We start from the raw sequence: 24,628 nt of genomic DNA on the forward strand, positions 1-24,628 counted from the left end.
TAAGCTTTGGAGTCATAAAAATTTTGATTTATTCAACAAATATCTAACTGTCCCTTGTCTTGAGTACTGTGATAGATCCTCATCATATAATTATAAAATAACATACACCTCCCACAGGAAAATTATATTTTGGGGGGTAGGTGATTTCACTGGAGTGTTACAGGTGCTATCCATCTGTCACCTACCAGCTTCTTCAAGGGCACAATATTTAACCTCCCTGGACCTTATTATTTTTCCTAATTTGTAAACTGGCAACAATATACCTACCTCTTAGGGTTGTGAAGAACACTTAGGGAGCACCAGACATGCATTAGCAGTTCAATTAGTTATAGCTTTCATTATTAGCCTTTCAAAAAGGTAATTTTTTTAAAAGGAGGTGGATAAGGAGGTCAATCACAGTCATTTGACCTATGAAGTAAGAACAAGGTCTACCTTCAAATTCCTCAGAGTAGTAACCTTCTGAGTAAGTCACTTAAAGGCAAAGTTTAATTTGAAAGAACTCAAAATTATAAATAAGGTCAATGTGCCTTTTATAAACAAGCAAAAAATAAATAAATAAAAATAAAAGGAATATACTTTAAACAACAACAGTCTTCAGATTTCCTGTTTATATTCAACTGAATTGTTTGAAAAGCCCATTTTTTATTTTACACAGCTCTACATACCAAATTATTCTTCACATAATTTAAATGTATTTTAAATAGAAAATGATTTGTACTAATTTAAGAAAATCAAAGAGGTATATTACCTGATAAAACAGAACTGTAAATTTGGACATGCAATCTTCACAACAAAACTCTTCTAATTTGCCCTCCAATCGATTTTCTACCAAATTAGGGGATGTCTGTGAACAATAACTACACATCTTACAGTAGTTTCCCCATCGTTCTCCAAAGTCACGGGCAGAGAGGAATTTGCAAACTGAGAACCAAAAGGGATGATAGAAAAAACCATCAAGTTTACATTAACTTGGAGGAGGTTAAGTGAGTTTTTACAGTCTCATATACCATTTTCAACCTGAATCAATCTTTGCCTCTAGGTTAAAGGACAGTCTATAGTCACAAAACAAACTCATATCACCTTTCAAATATAGTCTAAATAATAGGCTACCTATATTCAAAGCTATAAGTTTCTTAAGCCAAAAAGTAGTAGTTGCTTAAGTACCCTCTTTACTGATGAGTGCAAGAACAAAAACATCTCTGACGTCACAGCTAAACTCACAAAGAAATTTTCTATACTCCATACTGATACCATTGATCCAATTATATTCCCAAAGTTTTTCTTTATTGAGAGTATTATAACATTTAATAAGGATAGATGTTGAAGCAAATTAAGCATAAATTCAATCAAAAAGCCTCAAATTATACCTCAAAAAATTGTGAATAGTCCAACTCATCATAAATTACTTCACAAAAACTATGTTCTGTGGATAAAACTGAGTTTTTTTATGTACCTTCACTACAGAATGGCTTATCAACCCCTGAGAATCGTACAGTCTCCTTTATAATTTTCTGCAGTTTGCAGTAGTCACACATTGCCATGACTTTATTTTTCTTTTTGTAGTCATCAGAACAAGTCTTGCCACAAAACAGAAACATCTTTCCCTGGAAAGAAGGAATAGTCATTAAGATCTAACTATACAGTTACTTAATCTTTAAGAAATCCTCTTCCTTCTGATTTCAAAGCAAACTGGGTAATCATCAAAGATGAAAAGATGAAAATGTTTCTAATGGGTAAGTTTATATTCAACCCCTTTTATGATCTCTCTTTACCTTGTAAAACAGAAGTTCCGGTTTTGTGGCAAACAGATGGTTACAGTGCTGACACTTGAGTTTTACAACTGTATGGGTGGAAGCAACTTGCTGGGATTGGGCAGCAACAGGCTGGACACTGGCTGCGGCAGAGCCACTGATGTTGCTGGGGGAAACGGCAGAGGTGTTACCTCCTCCTTCTGACACTGCAGACCTGGAGGGCTGGCTTACAACCACTTGGCCCTGAGACAGGGGCACCACTGAAGAGTTTGTTCCTTTTGGTTTGTTAAATACATTCTGAACACAAATAAGGTAAAGATTTTATCAACTGAGTAATAACATAACTTGGTGATTTTCTTTTTCTCATTTTAATAAATAAATTCTCCAAACATTTTTTTAAAATTTATAAAGTAATTCACAGAAAGGGTTTAAATGGCAAACTTCGAGAATGGAAGGATTAAAACAGTCCAGAATAGAAAGACTGAGAAAGGTAACATTAAAAGGCTAAGGACTGAAATTCAGGCTTTCCACTGGTTATGATTCTAATAAATTAGGGCAGGCCTCTCTTTTCCCACCGCGATACACACCACCTGCATTCCCGTCACCAACCACCTTCTGACGGCTATTAACACAGAGGCCAGAAAGAATAGTCTCTTTCTCTCTGGTACCAGGGACGTTGCATCAAGCATCTTCCCATCCTGGAGAATCATTAAACTCTACTCTTTCTCCATGTACTGCAGAGAATGAGGAGAAAATGGGACAAATAAACACAGGCTTACAATTCCATGCCAGGAGTCATTATGTATATGGCTCAGGATAAGAGGAAGTGACATATCATCACATCGCCATATCATCTATCCAAACCCTATCATAGTTTCCATGCTTTTGAAAGGAATAAAGCCAAGGGAGAAAGTGGTATGGAAGGGCAGTTTAGGTGAGGACTTTGAAAAAGAAAGAAAGCATTTAGACTCATAACCTTGGCTCTGATATTTTGCATATAAAAACTCAAGGACCACAACTGAACAGAAATCTTTTTTCTAACAAAATTAAATTTCAAGTATGAATCTTCAGCAGTTAACACTTTTCCATAGACCAACCCTAAGAGAATTGCAGAGGCAAAAAACTACCTTAGATCATACCTGGAAAGCTACTACACAACTGGAGCTGCAGAAACTGTATATAGTTCCATTAGACATGGCTAGATGATACTGAGGGATTGCGGAGGTTTTACAACTATGACATGAAACCTGGACACCTTGGAAACAAAAAGTAAAAACCAATGAATAAGTGAAAGAAATGAACAAATGATCAAAAAATGTATTAGGAGAACAAAAAAAACCCAACTCTATAATATACAAAACAAAAATCAAGGAACTTTACCATAACCTGTAAAGATAACTACAGTTAATCTCAATTAAGTCCAACTTATACAAAAATTAACATGGAACTCATAAGTGTTTTTTCTTTCTTTTCACATACAAGACTACAAAGTAAATATCTCAATCAAGAAAAGCAGTGATAAAATATCTCCCCTTATTAGTCCTTAGAAACTAAATCAATCTTAGGATTTTATTTAACTATAGGGATAAATTTAGGGTTTTTTGTGTGGGCTTTTTTTTTTTTTAGTTTATATCAAAATCAGTTATATACCTCTTCAATAATTACCAAATGGTTAATTTGCCAAATTTAAACATTACCTGAAGAAGTAACTGTCTTAATTCTGTAAGCAGATAAGCAATTAATAGAACAGAAAAGCTCTGTTTTTCCTGAGTCATTTGTAGTCTCAACCATTTCAGCTGAAGGCCTCAATGATTTCCCCAAGGCATAAGGAGGAGTTTGGGCTGAATTCTATCAAGAAAACAAAATAACATTTAGCTATTTAGTACAATCATACATGGGTACATATTATGCAAGGAAAAAAACAAGAAAAGCTACCTAAAACCACTGGCTTTGCCTGAAATATTTGAGCATGACAATGAGATCACACCAACTACAGACTTTTCTGAAAGTTGGGATATGGACAATTAAAAAATATGAACTCAGGAAAATTAATAACTACTCAAGTAGATATATTAGCAGCTATAATACACATTGAAAGTAATGACTTAAGTAGACACATTCTTCTTATAAATAATCAAAGAAGATCAGGTAATACATCCATCAAAGGCCATCCTCAATACATACTTGGCATTAATCTAAGAGAGTCTACCAACTTTAAGGTTACTCATCTGGTGAAACTCTTTAAATTATATAAATACCAATATTACAACTTACTGAGTGCTTACCATGTGCAAGGCCAACAACACAGTGAGGTACATAAAAAATGATATGAACAAAAAGTTTACATTCAAATTAACAAAAGGAAAAATAAGGATTAAGCTTATTTCATCGGACTCCAAAGTCTAGGTCCTAACAACTACAGTATGCTGCCACTGATACAATATAAGTTTTCTCAATAAAAAATTATATGAGGAGCCTCCCTGGTGGCGCAAGGGGTTAAGCACCGCACTATGAAGCGATCACAGCCTCTGCAGCACGAGTTTGATCCCCAGCCGGCCAGGGAGCAACCCACATGGCGAAGCAGACCTCTCCTGTCTCGCCTGCTGCTTCCCTCAGCAGTGTGTTTCAGTCAGTCTACCTGTTCTGTTCCCCATTCTATCTCTGGTGAGTCCTCTACCCCCCACATCTCTGGCCTGTACCCCAACTCTTGTATACGTAAATAAATAAATCTTTTTTTAAAAAAATTATATGAGGAAGTAAATGGTAAGAAAATATAAATTGTGAAATTTCACTACATAATCTTCCTGGTTAAAAGAAAAATATCATTTATGCAATTGATGGAGTATAAAATCAGTAACAAAATTAGGAATGGACTGACTTTTGGACCATACATGTGAAAAAAACCTGGATTCTCTTCCTATAACAGTAACCAGCTGCCAAAAGTGGCAACTCCCAGACACAGGATACTTTTCAAAGATGAATGTAGGGCCTCCCCGGTGGCGCAGCGGTTGAGCGCTGGGTTGCGAAACTGCGCACGGCCTCTGCGGCGCCGGTTCGATCCCCGGCTGCTCCCCGGCCACCACAGGAGGGTCCCACATGGCGTGCAGACCTCTCCTGCCGCCCGCTGCTCCCCTCAGCAGTGTACTTCGGTCCTTCTGCCTGCTCTGCTCCCCGCTCTGGCTCTGGTGAATTCTCTCACCCTCCCGCGCTTCTGACTGTACCCAGTGCATGTATAAACAAAACAAACAAACAAACCAGCAAACAAATAAATAAAGCATGCCTCTATTAAAAAAAAAAAAAAAAAAAAGAATTAAAAAAAAAAAAAAGATGAATGTAAATTACCTACTATACAGAGGAATTAAAAATTAATAAACCTGCTAACTGAAAAAAATGTTTATCATTTGTATCCTTTTCAAAATATACATATATAAACTATATATGTAAATTATCATTTATATCCTTTTAAGCAATAATTGACACATTAGTAACCATATGAATCCATTATTGATAAATAAAAATTTATTTATCAAGTATTCTAATAGTGCTTCCTTTAGACTAATTTTATAATTGTTTAACTCTTTTTTTTTTTTAATTTTCTAGAGGCATGTCTTATTTATTTATCTATTTGTTTGTTTGTTTGTTTGGTTTATACATGCACTGGGTACAGTCAGAAGCCGGGAGGGTGAGAGAATTCACCAGAGCCAGAGCAGGGAGCAGAACAGGCAGAAGGACCGAAGTACACTGCTGAGGGGAGCAGCGGGCGGCAGGAGAGGTCTGCGCGCCATGTGGGACCCTCCTCCGGTGGCCGGGGAGCAGCCGGGGATCGAACCGGCGCCGCAGAGGCCGCGGGCAGCTTCGCAACCCAGCGCTCAACCGCTGCGCCACCTGGGAGGCCCTATAATTGTTTAACTCTTCATCATAATTTACAAAATGGCATTATCTTCACTATCAATATATCATGAAATATTTTCCACTAGTAGTAGATAATGAAATTACATTTATGAAGGAAACTAAAAATTGATGTAGTTCATTTATATTCCCTCTCCACTACAGTCAATTTACAACATCAGATTCTATTCTATTTTTCTGGAGGGGAAATCACACATTAGGTTCAGGATCAACTGATAGGAAGAGCTCATGCTTTTATTTATTTATTTATTTTTTAGAAGATTTATTTATCTATACAAGCACCGGGCACAGTCATAAGCGCAGGAGGGTGAGAGAATCCACCAGAGCCAGAGTGGGGAGCAGAACAGGCAAAAGAACCGAAGTACACTGCTGAGGAGAGCAGCGGGCGGCAGGAGAGGTCTGCGCGCCATGTGGGACCCTCGCTGGCGGCTAGGGATAGAACCGGCGCTGCAGAGGCTGCTGCGGGCAGCTTCACAGCCCAGCGCTCAACCGCTGCGCCACCAGAGGAGGCCGTCATGCTTTTATTTTGCATTTCATCCCTGTGCAGTCAATCAAGGTGTGAGTCTAACTACATGCAAGAGACTGATATTCATACCTGTTTATATGCTGTGACACTTGTTGAACTAAAAACCTTCTGGGAGTGGGAAGGACCAGAGCTACTATAGCAATAACTTCCACAGTTCTCACAACAGTTCATGGTAAGATTGTTGGTAGAGTGAAATTTTGAAAAACAGGCATCACTACAAAGACCATGTAGCACATTTTGATATTTAACTTCAAATCGAATCTAGGAAACAAAAACACATAAAAAATAAGCAGAGCCAGTTAAAAATCTCTGACCTTTCAGCAGAATCCCAATAAAAGTAAAATATAACTTACATCAGCATTCTTTTGACACATACTGCACTTAGTTGAAATGTTATGGGTATATATGGTAACAACAGGCTTTTTCTTTAGCTCATAAGAAGAAAGGCATGATTGGCTGCAGAAATATTTGCTAGGAGAGGAATTTTCAAATTGGGTTGTAATCACATCCTTTGGATTTAAAATGTCTCTAAAAAAAATAAGAAAGGCAAAAATGAAATGTGCTCTTCATAATTGTAACTTCTTCTTCTTTGTGAGCTAAGATAACTAGATTTATTATGGACAGTTATAGTTTATTAGGGACAGAAAATGGCTGGCCCTGGATAAGGTATCTAGAAACCAGGGCTTGAAGATTAATTCTGTTACATTTCAGCTGAGTGACAAGTGAGGCAATTACTGTCTCAATTTCTTCATGTATTAAATGGGGTTTATAATACCTAATTTATAGATGTGTTGAGGGAGAATTGTACTTAAAACACATTCAGCCAGAAGCTCATGACACAAACAGTGAGGCTTCCATTTCCAACCAAGTTTCATCCACTAAAACTAATGGAATAAATAGCCATCCCACAACTCCAGACCATAAAACACATGTTTTCTGACTAGCCAGTAGCTGCCAAGAGTTAGAAACATGAATGAGACAGAGCAATTTTTTTTTAATTTAAATACAAGGTCTGGGAAATAAATTACCAAAGATTAATTTGAAAAAAATTAGCATGATATATAAAATTTAGCTACAACTTAAGAGATCAAAGAAACAGACGACAAAAGGACTACTAAGTCTTGGTATCAGAGAAAAGATGAAAACAAGAATGAGTCAGACTGCAAATAATTGAACAGTTATATGAGATTTTAGAGTCATTGAAGAGCTAATAATCACTGACAGTAAAAACAGAAGCTAAGTATTGTATTTCTTATGACAAGCATAAAAACTGAATGAGACAGTCATTAAAAACACTAGTGTAGGTCACAAAGTAAAAAATGGTAATGGTAATAATACTATACACTGTACTATTTGCACACTGGGTAATTACTATGTGCCAGACATTGTTCCCTCTATTCAAATTATCCAATTTATCACAACAACTATGTGCTACATATTTCTATAATTTCCAATATACAGATGAGACCAAATCAGAAAGAGAAAATAGCTTATCAAAGACATACAGCTGATAAGCAGTGAAAGCCAGGACACAAAAGGCAGTTTGATTCTATAGTCTACAGAGTTAATCACTCCACTATATACTGCCTCCCATCCTGTACCTTTAATATACAGAACTGTTCCATGGTAAACTATGAAAGAATAACAACAACAAAGTTTAATTTTCTAAAACTCACCTAACCTTAAAAATATGACAGTGAATCTCAGGAACCAAGTGGATATGCTTACACACAGATGAAGTATTAATTTTGAAAAGTGACTTTTCTACTAAAAACAGAATAAAGAATTTTATTTAATAAGGTAAATCTGCCAGTGGCATAATGTATATACAAATAAACCAATGAGAATGACTTTGTAATGAAAATCTGTGCACAAAAATATAAATGCATTCTAAACCTTAGGCATTCAAATGAATGTTACATTGTAACATTTATCTTAGAAAAGCCATATTTTTCCCAACAGCGTGGTTCAAACATTTTTTCAAATTCCTCTTTTAACTCATAAGAATTAGAACTTTTATTTCATAGTCAAATATCATGTTTGACAGTATGACTCAGTTTAATCTTCTACAAAAGTCAGATAAGGCATCAACTAATTTGGCAATTTGCAAAAATTATACCTATGCTAAAATAATAAACTTGTCACCAAATCTAGTCTAAAGAAATGTTTTAGAGCCTCTGAAGGTAATACCAAATCAAGAGATAAAAAAGTTTTTTGAATACCACCACCACTGTGGTAAAAAGTCTTTGACAAGTGGGACTATTTTTAAGATAATACATCTGGATATAAAAGTTGTGCTACTCATGCTATGTTCTTTAAATTTTCATTCATTTTTTTATTATTTGATATGTTGACAGGCTATCTAAAAACAGAAAATTAAATTTAATCTCTCAGGTAAGTTTCATAAGTATGACACAAAAAGAGTCAAAGCAAGGTATTAGAAAAGCATGCTAGACAAAACTAAATTTGAATATTTAAGTATTTAAAAATTCCCCTTTCCTTTCAGTTGGACTTAGTTCTATTTGGTAGTATCTACTTTTAGATACCTAAAGCCAACAGACCAAGCAGATAAAGAACTGTCATATATTTCCAAAGACAAACAAAATAGGAGCCTACAAATCATATAGTAATGATATGCAATAATAAATTAATAATATTAATTTTATTATTATAATAGGGTCCCACTCGCTAAGCATTTTCTGTGTGGTAAGACCTGTGCTAGCACTCTCATTAAAATCCAAGGAAATAGATAATATTTATCAATGAAGAAACTGAAACTTACAAAAGTTACAAATCGTGTCCAAAGTCACAGAGCTAATAAGTGATAGAGAAATGATCTAAAAGCAAGCCCTTAACTTTTCCAACTCTAGATTAGTGACTAATGACAATGCCCTGGATTCATGGAATTAGACTACCACAGAAATAAGCTAAAAATGCCAAATTCCTCTCAAGTATACGAAGGTAGAGAAAAGCTCATATGATTTTGTGGCTGTATCACTCTCCTCTGCATCTATACATTACTATAAAGCAACCCCAACAAACATTCACAAAGTTTTTTAAAAAATAAACACATAATTTTTGTGGCCAGAGGTTTTTTTTTTTTTTTTTTTTTTTTTTGCTGTTGTTTTTAAAGAATTAAATAACTTTCATCTACTGTTATAAGAGTGATTTCATTTTATTCTATACTTGAAAAAATTTCAAGGTAACAAATGACTATACATGGTGGTTATCTACAATTGCAGGATAAATGAGTGGTTCTGCAAAGTTGACAAATGGCTTGTTACTTCTTTCCAGAGTAAAATTTAAAATAAAAGAGATAGAAAAACTGCTTTAGGCAATACTTTCTCAAAATTTCTCCATTAGCTAAAAAGCTATTCCCACAGGAATGCGTTAAGGTAGTAATGGCATGTCTGAATTGAACTACATACACACTAAAGTAGTAAAGTAAAAGGATTGTAATTAAGAATTTTATACTTCAAGCAGTTTGTGCAGGTTTTCTTGGGAAGAGGTGGTAGGTAGACTGGTGAAGAATATCCAGTGATGCATCGCGTGGAACAAAAGAGCTGAGTGGATCCTGTCTTATGATAAGCAGTTTGTCCCTTATAAAGCATTTTTTTACAACCAGTACAAAAAACCTGAATAGCCACAGCCGGAACTGAAGGAACCAATATATTTGGAGCAGATGAGGCAACAGAAAACTGAAAGCCAGGAGTCAACTGCTGGGCTATAAAAGCAAAAAGTAAGAGGAAAAAAAAAAAACAGTATTAGTATCAACAGGAACGCATGCATGCTCTTATTTCTTAAGACAAATCCCCTCAATCTGAAGTACAATATTAACGAGATAATAAATACTCCAAAACTGGAGGTTTCAAACTTTATAACCATAGTGAGAACTATATTCCACAATATAAACCACGACATGCACACATACATGTGTGTTTTTTTTAATAACTAAAACAGTAGTTTCATGAAATGTCTCCTTATTATATGCACCACACTCTGATCCCTTATTCAATGCCACTTTAAAATTGCTCATAAAGGGGCCTCCCCAGTAGCGCAGCGGTTGAGCACTGGGTTGCGAAGCTGCCTGCAGCCTCTGCAGCACCGGTTCGATCCCTGGCTGCTCCCCTGCCACTGAGGAGGGTCCCACATGGCACGCAGACCTCTCCTGCCGCCCGCTGCTCCCCTCAGCAGTGTACTTCGGTCCTTCTGCCTGCTCTGCTCCCCGCTCTGCCTCTGGTGAATTCTCTCACCCTCCCGCGCTTCTGACTGTACCCAGTGCTTGTATAAATAACTAAATAAATAAATTTTTAAAAAAAAATAAAAAATAAATAAAAATGCTCATAAAGCCCAAACTACCCACCCCTCAAACAGTGTTGCTATATTTAAAAGAAGAGAAAGACAAGAGATGCTACTTTCTTCAATTCTATTCTTCAAAACATAACAAATATTAACTGTACTGAACTTATGCAGTTCTATTTCTTACCAAGAGGACTCTCACTGACTGAAAACACAGCACTAATTTTCAGTTCACTTTCTTGAGGTTTTGGTATTTGGGTGTGTCCATATTCCTTAAATAAAGAAAGGGAAATGATTACAGTATATCCAAGTACTCTAGAAAATAAAGCAAAAATAATTGTCATACTCATCTCTTCTAATTCTAATGATAATCATCTCTAGAAATACCTGAAAAGTCAAAATTTACAAGTTATTAGACAAGATTTAATCTTTATAAAGAGGACCTCTCACAAATGGAGAATATTTTATAACATATACTTTTCAAATATAATCTTAACACATAGCAGTAATATACAGCTTTTAAAAGGCTGGGTTTAAGACACACAGACCAATGGAATCAAGTAGAAAATACATAAATAAACCCACATATTTATAGACAACTAATCTTTGACAAGGATTCAAAGAATATGCAATTGAACAAGGACAGTTTGTTCAATAAATGGTGCTAGGAAAACTGGACTGCTACATGTAAAAAAATGAAGCTAGACTACTACCTCACACCATGCATAAAAACTAACTCAAAATGGATTAAAGACTTGGATATAAGACCTGAAACTGTAAAATATATGGAAGAAAATATAGACAAAACACTACATTACATACATCTCAGCAACATCTTTAAAGACATATCCCCCAAAGCAAAAAAAAAGTGAAGGAAAAGATGAATAGCTGGGACTACATCAAATTAAAAAGCTTCTGCACAGCAAGAGACATTAACCAAAACAAAGAGATACCATACGGAATGGGAAAAAATTTTTGCACACAATACAACTAAGGGACTGATCACAAAGATCTACAAAGAGCTCACACAACTCAACAAAAACAAAGTAAACAATCCAGTCAAAAAATGGGAAGAAGAGCTAAAAAGACACTTCTCCAAAAAGGAAATGCAAATGACTAATAGGTATATGAAAAAATGTTCAACATCACTTGTAATCAGGGAAATGCAAATCAAAACCACAATGAGACACCACCATACACCAGTGAGAATGGCACATATTTAAATAACAGGAAACAACAAAGGTTGGCAAGGATGTGAAGAAAAAGGAGCTCTCCTACATGGCTGGTGGGAACGCAAACTGGTCCAATCACTATGGAAAGCTGTGTGGAGGTTCCTCAAACTACTAAATATGGAACTTCCATATGACCCAGCAATTCCACTCCTGGGAATCTACCCAAAGGACACAAAAACATTAATTCAAAAGGATACCTGCACCCCTATGTTCATCGCAGCACTATTTATAAGAAGACATGGAAACAACTTAAATGCCCAAAAACAGATAACTGGATCAAGAAGATGTGGTGTATATATACACAATGGATACTATTCAGCAATCAAGAAAGATAAGCTCATGCCATTCGCAGCAACATGGATGGAGCTGGAAGGGATAATGCTCAGTAAAATAAGCAAGAAGGAAAAAGCAAAATATTGGATGGTTTCGCTCACAGGAGGAATGTAGGGGAACCAAATAAGGGACCAGGAAAAAAAATTATAATAAATCAAAAAAATTAATAGGCAACTATTATTCAGAGACACTCTGCAAGGGAGGAGAGAAGGATCAAAACAGGGGTGGGAATCTGTTCTTACACAAGGGACTATGGTGATGGTACATGGGTGAATTGGTGATGGGAATTTGTGGGGACTACACCTGAAAAGAGAAATCATGCACTGTACAAAAAGGAAGAACAATGTAAAATATATATAAATTTTTTTTAACGGCTAGGTTTATAAGGGAGCAATAATTGAAATTAGCTCTGAATGACTGAGTTTGGATCAAATTAGTAATTTTAGCCAACAGCTGTCATATCTATTAATGGCAGAAAATGCAGAAGTGTTTCAGAGAAATCTGCTCATTACACATAAAATATATCAAAACCTAAATAAATTCTTCACACACCCCTTAAAATACTTTAAAATTAAATTTAACTTTAAAATACATACACCAGTGTCTCCCTGGTAGCCTAGAGATCTGTTTAAGTAACAGCACTATTACCACTATGGCCTGAGTTCTATTCCAGCCAGAGAGCTGTCCCACATATGGTGCAAATAGACCTCTCCTGTCTCATCCACTGCTCCCCTTTACAGTGTATTCTAGTAAATCTGCCTGTTCTGCTCCCTACTCTTGTCCATGATGAATCCTTTCACCTCCCACACTTGTGGCCTACATCCCAGTTCTTCCAAAAATATTTTAAAATTTATACACCTATCTTGAGAAAGACTGTCCCTTATTCTGAGATCACAACAAATCCCACTTTATTTATTTATTTATTTATTTTGGTGTTAAAACAGCCTGACATGTTTCAAAATAGAGAGGTTTTATAAATGGTCTTACTATTAAACAAGGGTAATAAGAACTGGTAATAATTTCCCTATATTTAGCAAAGCAAATGACTGATATATCAGTTGTCAAAGTTGTTTTTGAAATTTCTTTGGGCTATTAAATGCCAAAGACTAGGAAACACTGCATTCTTTTACCACATTTCATCATGTACATTATGGCACCAAACACGCTACTGCCAATACTGTAGGCCTATTACACCTTCTTTATAGATGAGGAAAGTGAAGTTTAGAGCTAGTCAGTAACTTGTGCAAGGTCACAAAGACACTAAGTGCACAGACTGGAATCAAATCTCTGAAGTGAACCCAGTGCTATCTCATGCATACAAATACAACATAATAATTACTCTAATGAAAGCAAACCCAAGCCTCTAACTTGAATTAAGTTCCCCTGTTGTTGGTCCCACCCATCTCCTTTCACTCATGGCACTGGTCATAATACATCATTTCATACTTATCTGGGTGATAACTTGTTTAATATCTAACACCACGGGTTCTAACAGCAGACAGAAACAGACATGATCTTGACTCTTAAATAAGTTATGTAATTTTAGTTTTTTATTTCCTTACCTATAAAGTAAAGCTAATATTATCTAGCCTATGGGTTGTTATGGGGACCAGGGGGCAAATGATTTAATACAAATAACGTATGGGGCATGATGTCTTACAGTTAGCCAAAAGCTAAATATTATATGCACACAAAAATGCTAGCTCTTACCATTTTCATAAATATGCCATTTCATAAATATTTATTAAATGAATAGATCCAAGTCCATTCAATTCAAAATTCAAGTCCATTCAATTCAAAGTGGATATTCTTAAACATAATACTTAAACAACAATAGTTATCTATTGGCACTTGCTAAAAGAGGAAAGTTAAAGTATCCAAATACATTTTCAACTTACAAAAAGAACACTTAATATTAAATAAAAAATTATTTTGTTGTTTTAATCTTTGGGTTCAATTGATTTGTTATCTTTCTTTTTTCAATTTCATTAATTTCTGTAGTAATTAAGAAGTACCTTGCATAATTTCTATTTTTTTTTTAAATTTCCACTAGTCTCTATTCTATTGATTTCTACTATGATTAGCAAAACTACACTGTATGATTTCAATTGTTTTAAATTTGGTGGGTTTATTTTTTGGTGTAGGATATAGTAAAGTAGCTGAATGTTCCACCTGCACTTGAAATGAATTTGTATTCTGCTGCTTCTGGGTCAAATGTTAAATGGATATAATTATCTAGTTATCTGGCAAAAAAAAAAGTATTTGCTTTATCACTGAATTACTATATTTTTCTAATATGCTTATGACATTTCCCCAGACAATTTACATCACAAATGTTGGAAACCTTATCACTCACAAGTACCAACCCCACATGTGATATTTCAATTTCACTAAGGGAAAAAAGCATTAAGAACTCCCTCATCATGCCAGTTCTTCCCCCATCATATCTACAACTTGATCAGCAAAGAGTCCGCCTATCTTGCAGGAAAATGCAATCTGCTTAGCCACGACTAAAAAGAGTGCTTGCATTCACAAGCCCTTTCCCACGCCACTCATTTATTTCAGCACTTCATAACTATCTTTGCATATCTTCAGCCTCTCTCCACCTTTATCTTAATATCCTCCTTTCAGTTTATAAGGAACCTGTTCCATTAGGAACTGCCCTTGATAAGCAATCTTTGACACTCTCATCTCTTTTCAAGCAAACTTAGAAGGTACTCTGTTCTTTATTTCCTCACTTTCCCTTCTTGAACCCACACAACTAAAACTGTTCTAAGATAATCAATCATCTCACAATTGCCTAATCCAATAAACAGTTTTAGGCTTCATCTTACTTGTCACTCGATACATCTAACACCATCGATGATACCATTCATTGTCTTCTGGTTCTATTATTTCAATTCATTACATTCATTTTTAGTGCCCTTGACTAACTTTCTTATATAGTCACCCCTAAAGCCAATGGTTGCTAAATTCAAAGGCATCAGAACTCCCTGGGGGTCTTGTTAAAACAGACTGTTGGGCTTCAGTCCCAGACTTTCTGGTTTAGTAAGTGTGGAGCAGGGCTGAATAAACACAGTTCTATTCAGTTCCCAGGTAAAAACTGAGGTTGCTGATGGGGGCACTACTTTGAAGCCACTCTGAAACCCTACATTAATCCAGTTCCCAGCTTTCTATCCTGAAGTAGAGCCTCCTAGCCTAGTTCCGAAGGACTTCCCAATAAGTACTTCTCTCTCTCATTCCCATACCTTACTCCCTTTACACTATCTCTTTTCTTGACAAGAAACCTGATCTTTTCATCTTTGTCGCTTTTGTGAATACAAAATAGCTAACACAACTTAGCACTCTGGTTAAGAGTTTGGGTTCAAGTCCTAGTTCAACTCTCTACTAGTTGTGTAACCTTTAATAAGTTACTATCTCCGGGCCTCCCCGGTGGCGCAGCGGTTGAGCGCTGGGTTGCGAAGCTGCCCCCAGCCTCTGCAGCGCCGGTTCGATCCCCGGCTGCTCCCCGGCCACCGGAGGAGGGTCCCACATGGCACGCAGACCTCTCCTGCCGCCCGCTGCTCCTCTCAGCAGTGTACTTCGGTCCTTCTGCCTGCTCTGCTCCCCGCTCTGCCTCTGGTGAATTCTCTCACCCTCCCGTGCTTCTGACTGTACCCAGTGCTTGTATAAATAAATAAATCTTTAAAAAAAAAAAAAAAGTTACTATCTCCATCTCAGCTTCCATCTGTAAAATGGGAATACTAACACTGCTTAACTTTTAGGTTGTGATCATCAAATGGATTCTTTAAGTAAACTGCTTATAACAATGTTCAAAAGTGCTATGGATTATAGTAAGCAGGAATAAAAACTCGATGAACGAGAGTTCAACTATAACTTCAGTATCCACAACAGACTTTTACCATATGAGAAAATATTTAACACTTTAAACATTTAAAAATTATGTCTCCTATTTTCCAATATCCAAATATAATATGGAAAATAGCACATCCTATTTGTTCAATAGGCTTTTTTAAATCATAGCTCATACTCTCAATTATGAAAAAGTATAGACTATGCACCTTGAAATAATATGAACCAAAAATTGCTGAGAAAGCCCATAGAGACTTAAATTTACAATGTAAGGTATTTTTATTTTCAGAAAGAATATTTAATTGACTCATAACACAATGTCTGCTAAATTTATATACTACCAGTGAGGTATAATGAAAGAAGTATTAGATGTGGAATTTAAAAACTGGTTTTGCATTCCAGTTTTGCCATTGGACCTTCATGTAGTCACTTGTTCTTCAGGCTCAGTTTCCTCATCTATGAAACAAAGGCTTTTATTCCAATTCTTGAGCATGTACTTTGTGCCAGTCATTGTGCCAGGAATTGAGAATTCAGACCAGACTTTGAACAAAAACAAAATTCATTGGTCTCCGGATGTCACAATAAATGTGAAAGTACTACACAATAAAAGAAAATAGAGAGAAGGCTAACTCTGAGTGACAGTTATATTACATCTTGAGAGGAGAAAACTTTTGCCAAGTTATCTTGTTCAGAGTATCACATACAAAAGTGGCATATGCAATGCAAAGGAAATAAAACTCAACAGACCATATATTTGAATAAAATGCAAATAGACTGCAGGTACATAGATTAGAAGAGGTGAGAAGGATGACTAACTATACAGAAGAGACAAACAAAGGCCTAAACATAGTTTGGATGTCACACCAAAAAGTTTATGAGGGGCAAGGTCTTTAAAGGCAGTGATGTCATCAGATCTATAAAGAATATAATGGCATCAGTATACAGTGTTTTGATAGGGTATGTGACTGAAGAAGAAAAGCAGGAAACTGCTGTAAAAGTGAAAATAAGGAATGATGAGAGAAGAAAAGGAAGACAGGGTAAAAAAAATACTTTAAAAGGCAGAAATCACAAAACATGGCAAACAAATGGTTACTTTTGACAGAGGAAGAATTTTCCATCATGAGGGAAAGTAGCGGTCATTCCCCCCTCTCCATCCCCCATTCTGTAGAAACACTTCAGTACACCTCTCAGCACAGCACTCTATGAAGAAATGGAGTTGATGAGTAAGACAAAATGTATTTGGCATCCCTGCCCTAAAATGATACTACCTTTGATATGGTCTGAGAAATAAAATATTGTCTTTATTATTTATCATTCATATTTTTCATACTATTGTTTTGCTTATGCAATAAAGTAAACGCTACCACATATAAACCAAAAGAACTATCAAAAGAGAAAAAAAAATTATTTTCTGCCAAAGCAACTACCAGGTTACACAATCAACTAACAGTGATTCCACAGACTGCCAAGCTGGGTTCCAAATGAGCACTGCACATTTATCTCATTTGCCCACTTAAAACCCTACAATGAGTTCCCTTTGCTCTTGGCAAAATTCATCACAACGTCCTGCCTCAAACTACCTACAGAGCCTTATAAGTTGAATAGTGTAGGCCCTGGATTTGAATCCAGTCTTTGCCACTAAAGATCAGTGGGGTTTGTGGTAAATGGCTTGACCTCTTCATACTGTGGTGTCCTTATCTGTAAAGTGGAAATAATATGATTGTGAGAATGGTGTCTGACACAATCTAAGCACATACAAGTATTAAAAATAATAAGATAACATTGATAATGTCACATTATGATATATAAATTGCACATTAAAATTATGTATTATTGTTGTTACCATCATCATTCTCACCATTTTTATATCTATTCCAGGCCCACTGGTCTTGCAGTTCTTCAAAAGCCATGCACCTTTCCAACTCAGTGCTTTCTTATATGCAAATGTCTCTGTCCAGAACATTCACCTCTGTACCTTTGCCTAGTCAATTCAATTCATTCTTCACAATGCAGCTTACAGAGATTCCTTTAGGGAAGCTTTCCCTTGCTTAGCTTTCCCACAGTCTACCCAGCCATTGCTCCCTCTTCAAAACTGGTCAGATCCCTCATCTTAGGTTTTTCTTCCAGACCACTTGTCCTTTTTCTATATATTATATATATATATAATACATATACAATTTAACCAATTACTTGTGTAATATCTCCCTTGCTTGATAACTTGTAAGCTCTACCAGGAGAGAGACTAAGTTGACTGTGCTTACTCCTACATTCCCAGAGCCTCAGACACAAGAGAAAATACTACCAGATACAAGGTATCAAGAGGGAAAAGTGGTGGGGCCTCCCCGGTGGCGCAGCGGTTGAGCGCTGGGTTGCGAAGCTGCCCGCAGCCTCTGTGGTGCCGGTTCGATCCCCAGCTGCTCCCCGGCCACCGAAGGAGGGTCCCACGTGGAGCGCAGACCTCTCCTGCCGCCCGCTGCTCCCCTCAGCAGTGTACTTCGGTCCTTCTGCCTGCTCTGCTCCCCGCTCTGGCTATGGTGAATTCTCTCACCCTCCCGCGCTTCTGACTGTACCCAGTGCATGTATAAACAAAACAAACAAACAAACAAATAAATAAAACATGCCTCTATAAAAAAAAAACCTATAAAAAAAAAAGAGGGAAAAGTGGTAATGCATATTACTTCACTTTTACAAAAAGAAATACACAGAAACCAAGTCTTTTTTTACTGGGGGGAGGGATTATTTAATAATCTAACTGGGGGGGGGGGCGCGGGAACCAGTTTCCTCCAAACTGCCTAACTAAAAATTTCAGCTCATCAGATAGAAAAGAAGGAACAGAAAATTTCTTTAAGTAAAGATGAAATGCTTACTTGAGCATTATCCGGTTCTTCTTTAATTTTGTCCAGAAGCCCCTGCTGCGGTGCCATTGCTCTGCCACATTCACCATCCAAGGGTTCTTTCATTCTAATTTTTTATGTAAAGGAAATACCCAGTCTAAAACTAAAGATTTTCTTCACGATAATGGCTAGCTGGACTCCTAAAACACAACATAAAGGATTGGTAATCAGGTTTCCTTCCCCCCCCCCCCACCCCACGTTTGTCTACAAAGCTTTATGTTGAGCGCAGGCATTAGGTCTGCTTATTTTAAAAACAACTCTTCTGGGGCCATGACCATTCTCCCTTCTTCCTGTCCTCTGCTTCTTTAGCAGCTATCTTCACTTAAGAAAAGTCTTCCGGTAGTAGCTCCCACTTCCCCAATAGCTTTAAAACACACTCTGGTCTTTTACATATTGAAATTCATTAACGGAATTAGACTGGCAGACTTGGGGGAAAGTCACCAAGCTAGAAGAAAGGATTCAAACACTTTCACTCCATGAGAGCGAGTACTTGTAAGCCCACCTCAATTTTTATTTTTCATATTGAGGCACACCAAGCTCCCCATCCCTACTCCTAACAGCCTTCACTGGAGGCGTTTATAGGACCCTATTTCTTAGCCTATAGATAGATCAGAGCCAAAGATGCCATCAAGAGTGAGCCACAGGGACGCCTGCTCCTTTCAGGCACTTTTCAGGTTTAGGAAATTGGGGGTGGGGGGTGAGGAGTAGGGGGGTCGGTCGTGCCCAGGAATAAACCCCTCTGAGCTCTGCTTCACAGTAGCCTTCCTGTAAACAAGAAACTCAATTAGGTATTTAGCAGACTTCCCCCCCAGTAAGAGTAAACGTACTAAAAGGGACATAGTAAACCCGAACCACGAAAGCAGCTCCCTAAAGTTGTCTTCATCCACATAATGAACCCAGGCATGGGAGCAGGTAACTGGTTTAAAATCCCCGGTGGAAGAAGGGAACTTCTGGCCGCCTGCCCCAGGTGCAACACTCTACGGGCGCTCCTTCCTCCAGCATCGCCTGTGCTCCAAAAGTCTCGTCCCCAACAAATCCGCGGCCGTCACCTAGTAGCATGCAGCAACGCTGCAGCGGAGCACTAGCACGCGAAGCACCGACGCCTACCGGCGCGTCACTGCGGGGAGACCCGCGGGGAGACCAGCACCCCGTCAGCAGCCGCCGCACAGCCTGCCGGGCGCGCTCCCGCCCCCGCCCGCCTCGTCACGTGCGCCGGCCCTGCCCGGCCCCTCCTGCTGTCGCCTGCGGCGCTCACCTTCCGGCCCCTTCCTACCACCTGGAACACACCTAATGGGACAGAGGGGACGCGACCCAAGACCCCTGCGGCAAGGACAGGATTATTTGCTCTTAGGGGGATTCTTCGGCCTGATCCAACCCAACACCACTCGGGCAACCATACGCATGCGCAACCCTTGTCTCCGCCCTCTTCTCCCGTCATGCTCCGCAAGAGCTGAGTGGAGCTTCCCAGAATTCCTCTTTCCTCAATTATGGCTGCCTTCTTAAAGAGACCGAGACCCAATTGTGAAAAGGTAGAGGAAAGGGCTGAGGGTAGTGGAGAGCCAAGGGCACGAGAAAAGCTTTTAGGGGCTTTACGCTGTTATGGGGGAAAGGGGGTGATCTTGTTTATGTAAGTGTACTCAACCGCTATATTTAAGACTACAGAACAAGACCCAAAAGTAGATTTAAATAGGGAGTGAGGAAAAGGAGAGCCAAGCGAGGGGAGAAGAACAGTTAGTGGCTAGCGGGTGGCAGGGGCCCTCTGTCCTACCAGCAGGTAACATCAGTTGACTGACCAGAGCAGTGTGCGATATATGAAGCCAACAGAGGCCCAACAAACCACTCTCAGCCGTTTTAAGGTGCATGTGACAGCTCTGCCCCGCCCCTAGTTCCCAGCAGCCCCTGTTTTAAGGAGTCAAGTGGGTGGAGTCTGGAAAGCTCCACTTTTTACCACCGAGTTGGCTGTGAGCGCCCCCCATTGGCTGGGAGGTTCTCCTCACTATTCCTTTTCCAGATGTGGCTGTGATTGTCCTGCTTATTTCCATAATGCAATTTTGCAGAAAGGTGGCCTGCTGCGCTCACCTTCTGGCCCTTTCCTGCCACCTGGGACACACCTAATGGGACAGAGGGGATGTGTCCCAAGACCCCTGTGGCAAGGAAAGGATTATTTGCCTTTCACGATATTTTCACGATAATTAATAACTGACATTCACTAAGTGAAGTGCTTTTAAGGACTTGACATGCATTCATTCCACATACTTCTTTTTTTAAAAAATGTGATTTTTAATAATATAAGTACAAAATTTTATTTCTTTATACAACTGTAATGGGATTTGGACCACACCGCTAGGATTTATTTAAAAAACAAAACAATACAATGATATAAAAACTGCAAGGTCTGAATCCAAGGTTTTTCTTAGAGTAAGTACCAAATACCACAAGGTGCAGATTATCATACAAATGTGTACAAATTTTAAATACAAATACAATAGGGTTGGATTTCAAAGGAAAACAACAAAAAGCAGGCCTCATCAGGATTGCATTAGTGGATACAAGTGACAATGGTTGAGTCCATGTCTTCAAGGCCCCTCCTTGATACCCTGTGTCAAACAGGAAACTTTCACGGGGAACACTTACTTCTGACCACAACTCCAAGAGGTACAAGTTTTTACCTCAGAGATAAAAACAAGATTAATTGTTCAATATAAAGATTTATTTTTTTTCATTCAACATTGTTTGGATTTATGAGGCTGTCATTTGCTCATTTTGATAACTATATAGTATTCCGTGCTAAGAATATGCTATAATTTAACCATTTGCTGTTGGTGCACATTTGAGTTTCAAATTATTGGCTTTCAGGAGTAATGCTGCTATGAACATCCTTGTCTTTTGTGGCATATATGCTAGGTTGATACTTAGCGGTGAGACTGTTTGTTACATATATGAAAAGTTGCAGTGCATAGGAGAGCTGCATTTGCCCCCATATCCGTGCTTATCACTGCACATCTTTTTAATCCCATTGTGGTGGGATTCATAGATGTTTTAAATGGGATTTTCCAGATTACAAATAAGGTTAACTCCATTTTTATGTTTTCAGTTATATGGATATCCTTTTACATGAAGTGCCTGTTCAATTCTCTTCCCCATTTTTGTATTGGATTGTCTGTCATTTTCATATATATTATGGATGACTTTTATTGAATATTAGTGTCTTTTGAGGAAAATGAAGATCTTTATACTTAGTGTTTCTTGTATCCAGTTAAGAAATATTTTCCTACCAATTAATTTCTATAAGTGTTATTACTTTGTCTTTCTCATTTAGATTGACAAGCCACCTGAAATTGAGGTTTGTACATAGTGTGAGGTAAGTCAGGTTTCATTTTTTCCATGTTAATGTTAAACTACTTAAGCACTATTTTTAATAGTCTGTCCTTTCCCCAGCTGCTCTGTATTTCTCTCTTTATCATATATAAGTTCTCTTTAAATGCATGGGTTTAGTCTTTTTGTCTATGTATTCTATTCTTTTTAATATCACACTATTAATTTCCATACAGTTTTATAATAAAGCTTGAAAAAAGTTTCCGTCCTACCTCCACTCTTCAAAATCACCTTAAATGTTTTTGGTCCTTAGTCATGTACATTTTAGAACCAGCTTGTCACTTGTGGCAACAATTTCCTTATAAAAATTTTAAAAAGATTTATTTATGCATACAAGAACTGGGGTGTAGGCCCGAGGTGTGGGGTGGGGGTGAGAGGATTCACCAGAGACAGAGTGGGGAGCAGAACAGGCAGATCTACTGAAATACACTGCTGAGGGCAACAGTGGGCAAGACAGAAGAGTTCTGCTGTGCCATGTGGGTTAGCAACAATTTACCTGTGGAATTTGTTGCCCTTATCTCTGGTGCCTTCCTTATTCCTCCCAGGCTTTTCCTATTCTATTGTGACCCTAGAAACTATCCGCTTGCCCTATGACTCATTATGACTTTACGACTAGCACAATTATTTGACTGTACACTTCTTCAGGTGTTTAAAAGTGTAATTTGTTAAAATTACAGCATTTAAAATACACCATGACTTTTGCCATTGTTTTGCGATTATTTTAATATGCTGAGCCCCCTAAAATGGAAGAAGCCTGAAGCCCTTACCTCTGCGGGATAATTCCTTTTACTAGGAATTTACTATGTCCCTGGCATTATACTAATATCGTCTTTCTTGTCTTTTTAAGGCTACGATGTACTACTCTATAGCAATTATACCATTTAAAGCATTTAAAGGACAAAGGATTCACATCATTTGCCAATAAAGCCATCTCCCCAATCTAGAACATCTAATTGCCCTATCCTTTAAGGGTCCAAATTTGGCTACCCTGTCGATTGGCTTCAAAGGTTAATCACCCCTAAGAGACACACCCCCCAACACACGCCCCCTGACCTACCCCTAACCCAAGTCACCCTTTCCAAAGCTGGCAACCAGGACCCAGGCGGGCCGGTGGTGCTGCGCATGCTCAGGCGCACAGCACGGCGGGAAAGGGGCGGGGCCTGCGAGACCGTTTAGCGCCGAAGTTCCTGTGAGAAGTGTCGCTTGGGTTGCGTCCATGAGAGAAATTAGTAAGCCTACTTCAGCGGCGTGATTTTGGTCTATTTTCTCTGTATCTCAGCGGAGAGGGCCGGAGAGTGTTCGCCCGTCGTAGGGAGGAAGCAGTGTCCGGTCGGGCCCGGGTTCTAAAGACCCGGCGCCGCGTGCGGATTCCGCCATGTGAGGGTCGGGAGCTCGGGTCAGGCCGCCGGGTGGTTTGTCGCCCCCTCTAGCCCCGGCCGCCGCGGCAGGGCATGGTCCGTGCCCCCCGCTTTCGAGCGTTCTCGCCGCTTTCTGCTCCTGCGTGGTTATTGGGCTTTCAGCCTTTGGTTTCGACGCGGCCTCCGTCTCTAAAGCATTGCTCTTGATAATACCTGTGGCGCGCCTTCATTGAGCAGTGATTCCCCCCCCCCGCCCCCCCAAACTTAAAATCATAGCATTTTTGCAGCTAGGGTTGCAAACAGAATGTCCCCTCAATTAGGAGTGAAGAATTACTATAAAAGTGGGACTGGATGAATTCGGACTGGAAACTGGGATGAGGTGAAGTTACTTACACCCTTTCCTCACGTCCAGGGTTTTGTTTGAAGTTGCAGGATTGCGAGTTTTTGATGCATGGGTTTTATGTTTGCAAACGGTAGCTTTTACAGCTTTCTCAGTATGCAGTCGCGGCATACTTTTCGTTTAAACTGAGCCGAAAGCTTGAAAGTCAACAAGTGGAAAATTGTCTCTTTGCGAGTTGAATCACTGATAACATTTGACGATGACTTGTAGCCCTCATCATAAATGTTTAAGACAGCCCCTAAAATTGATAACAAGCACTCCATTACATTTAGCCCTGACTAGACATTTTACCCACTCCACTCGTAGGGGGAAGAAAGCGCATTAGAGATGCCTTTGCTAAAGTAGTCGGTTTGCTGCTAGGGTTTTCTGTGAGTGAACACATATAAAGGTCAGCATCCAAAAGGAAAGGTATCTGTCCTTCCTCATCAGTGACACAGGTATGAAGAATTGAACTGTAGTCACCCAGATGGCAGGAGAAACTATTTTCTCGAGGTTTTTGCTAGTCTAGCACAAATGCTTGGGAGATCGCCAAAATACTTAAAATTTGGCATGTGGCAGTTAAGTGTGTTTTAAGTAATTTTTAATTTAAAAAACAAGCTATACATAAAATGTTTCCCTGCATACCTAAGGCTACTGATCTACAAGATTAAGTGGAAGGTTTTTAGTGTTCAGGGACTTCCTGATTCTGCCTTTTCAATT

The 24,628-nt window shown here is 38.4% G+C and overlaps 1 protein-coding gene across 1 annotated transcript in view; it reads right to left on the reverse strand.

Annotated features, from left to right (window-relative positions):
• Window positions 1-20,234, reverse strand: part of ZMYM6 (zinc finger MYM-type containing 6) — a gene marked incomplete at both ends in the record, with an annotated part of 36,174 nt that extends 15,940 nt beyond the window's left edge. Inside the window, 9 exons of the mRNA XM_084242266.1 lie at window positions 749-921; window positions 1,454-1,604; window positions 1,773-2,048; window positions 2,891-3,006; window positions 3,449-3,599; window positions 6,256-6,447; window positions 9,822-9,910; window positions 10,673-10,757; window positions 20,052-20,234. Of these exons, the coding sequence (XP_084098392.1) occupies window positions 749-921; window positions 1,454-1,604; window positions 1,773-2,048; window positions 2,891-3,006; window positions 3,449-3,599; window positions 6,256-6,447; window positions 9,822-9,910; window positions 10,673-10,757; window positions 20,052-20,234 (1,416 nt within the window). The remainder of the gene's footprint in view (window positions 1-748; window positions 922-1,453; window positions 1,605-1,772; window positions 2,049-2,890; window positions 3,007-3,448; window positions 3,600-6,255; window positions 6,448-9,821; window positions 9,911-10,672; window positions 10,758-20,051) is intronic.
• Between the last annotated feature and the right edge of the window lie 4,394 nt (window positions 20,235-24,628).

Source organism: Talpa europaea (assembly GCF_964194135.1).
Source record: "Talpa europaea genome assembly, chromosome: 9".
Lineage (NCBI taxonomy): Eukaryota > Metazoa > Chordata > Mammalia > Eulipotyphla > Talpidae > Talpa > Talpa europaea.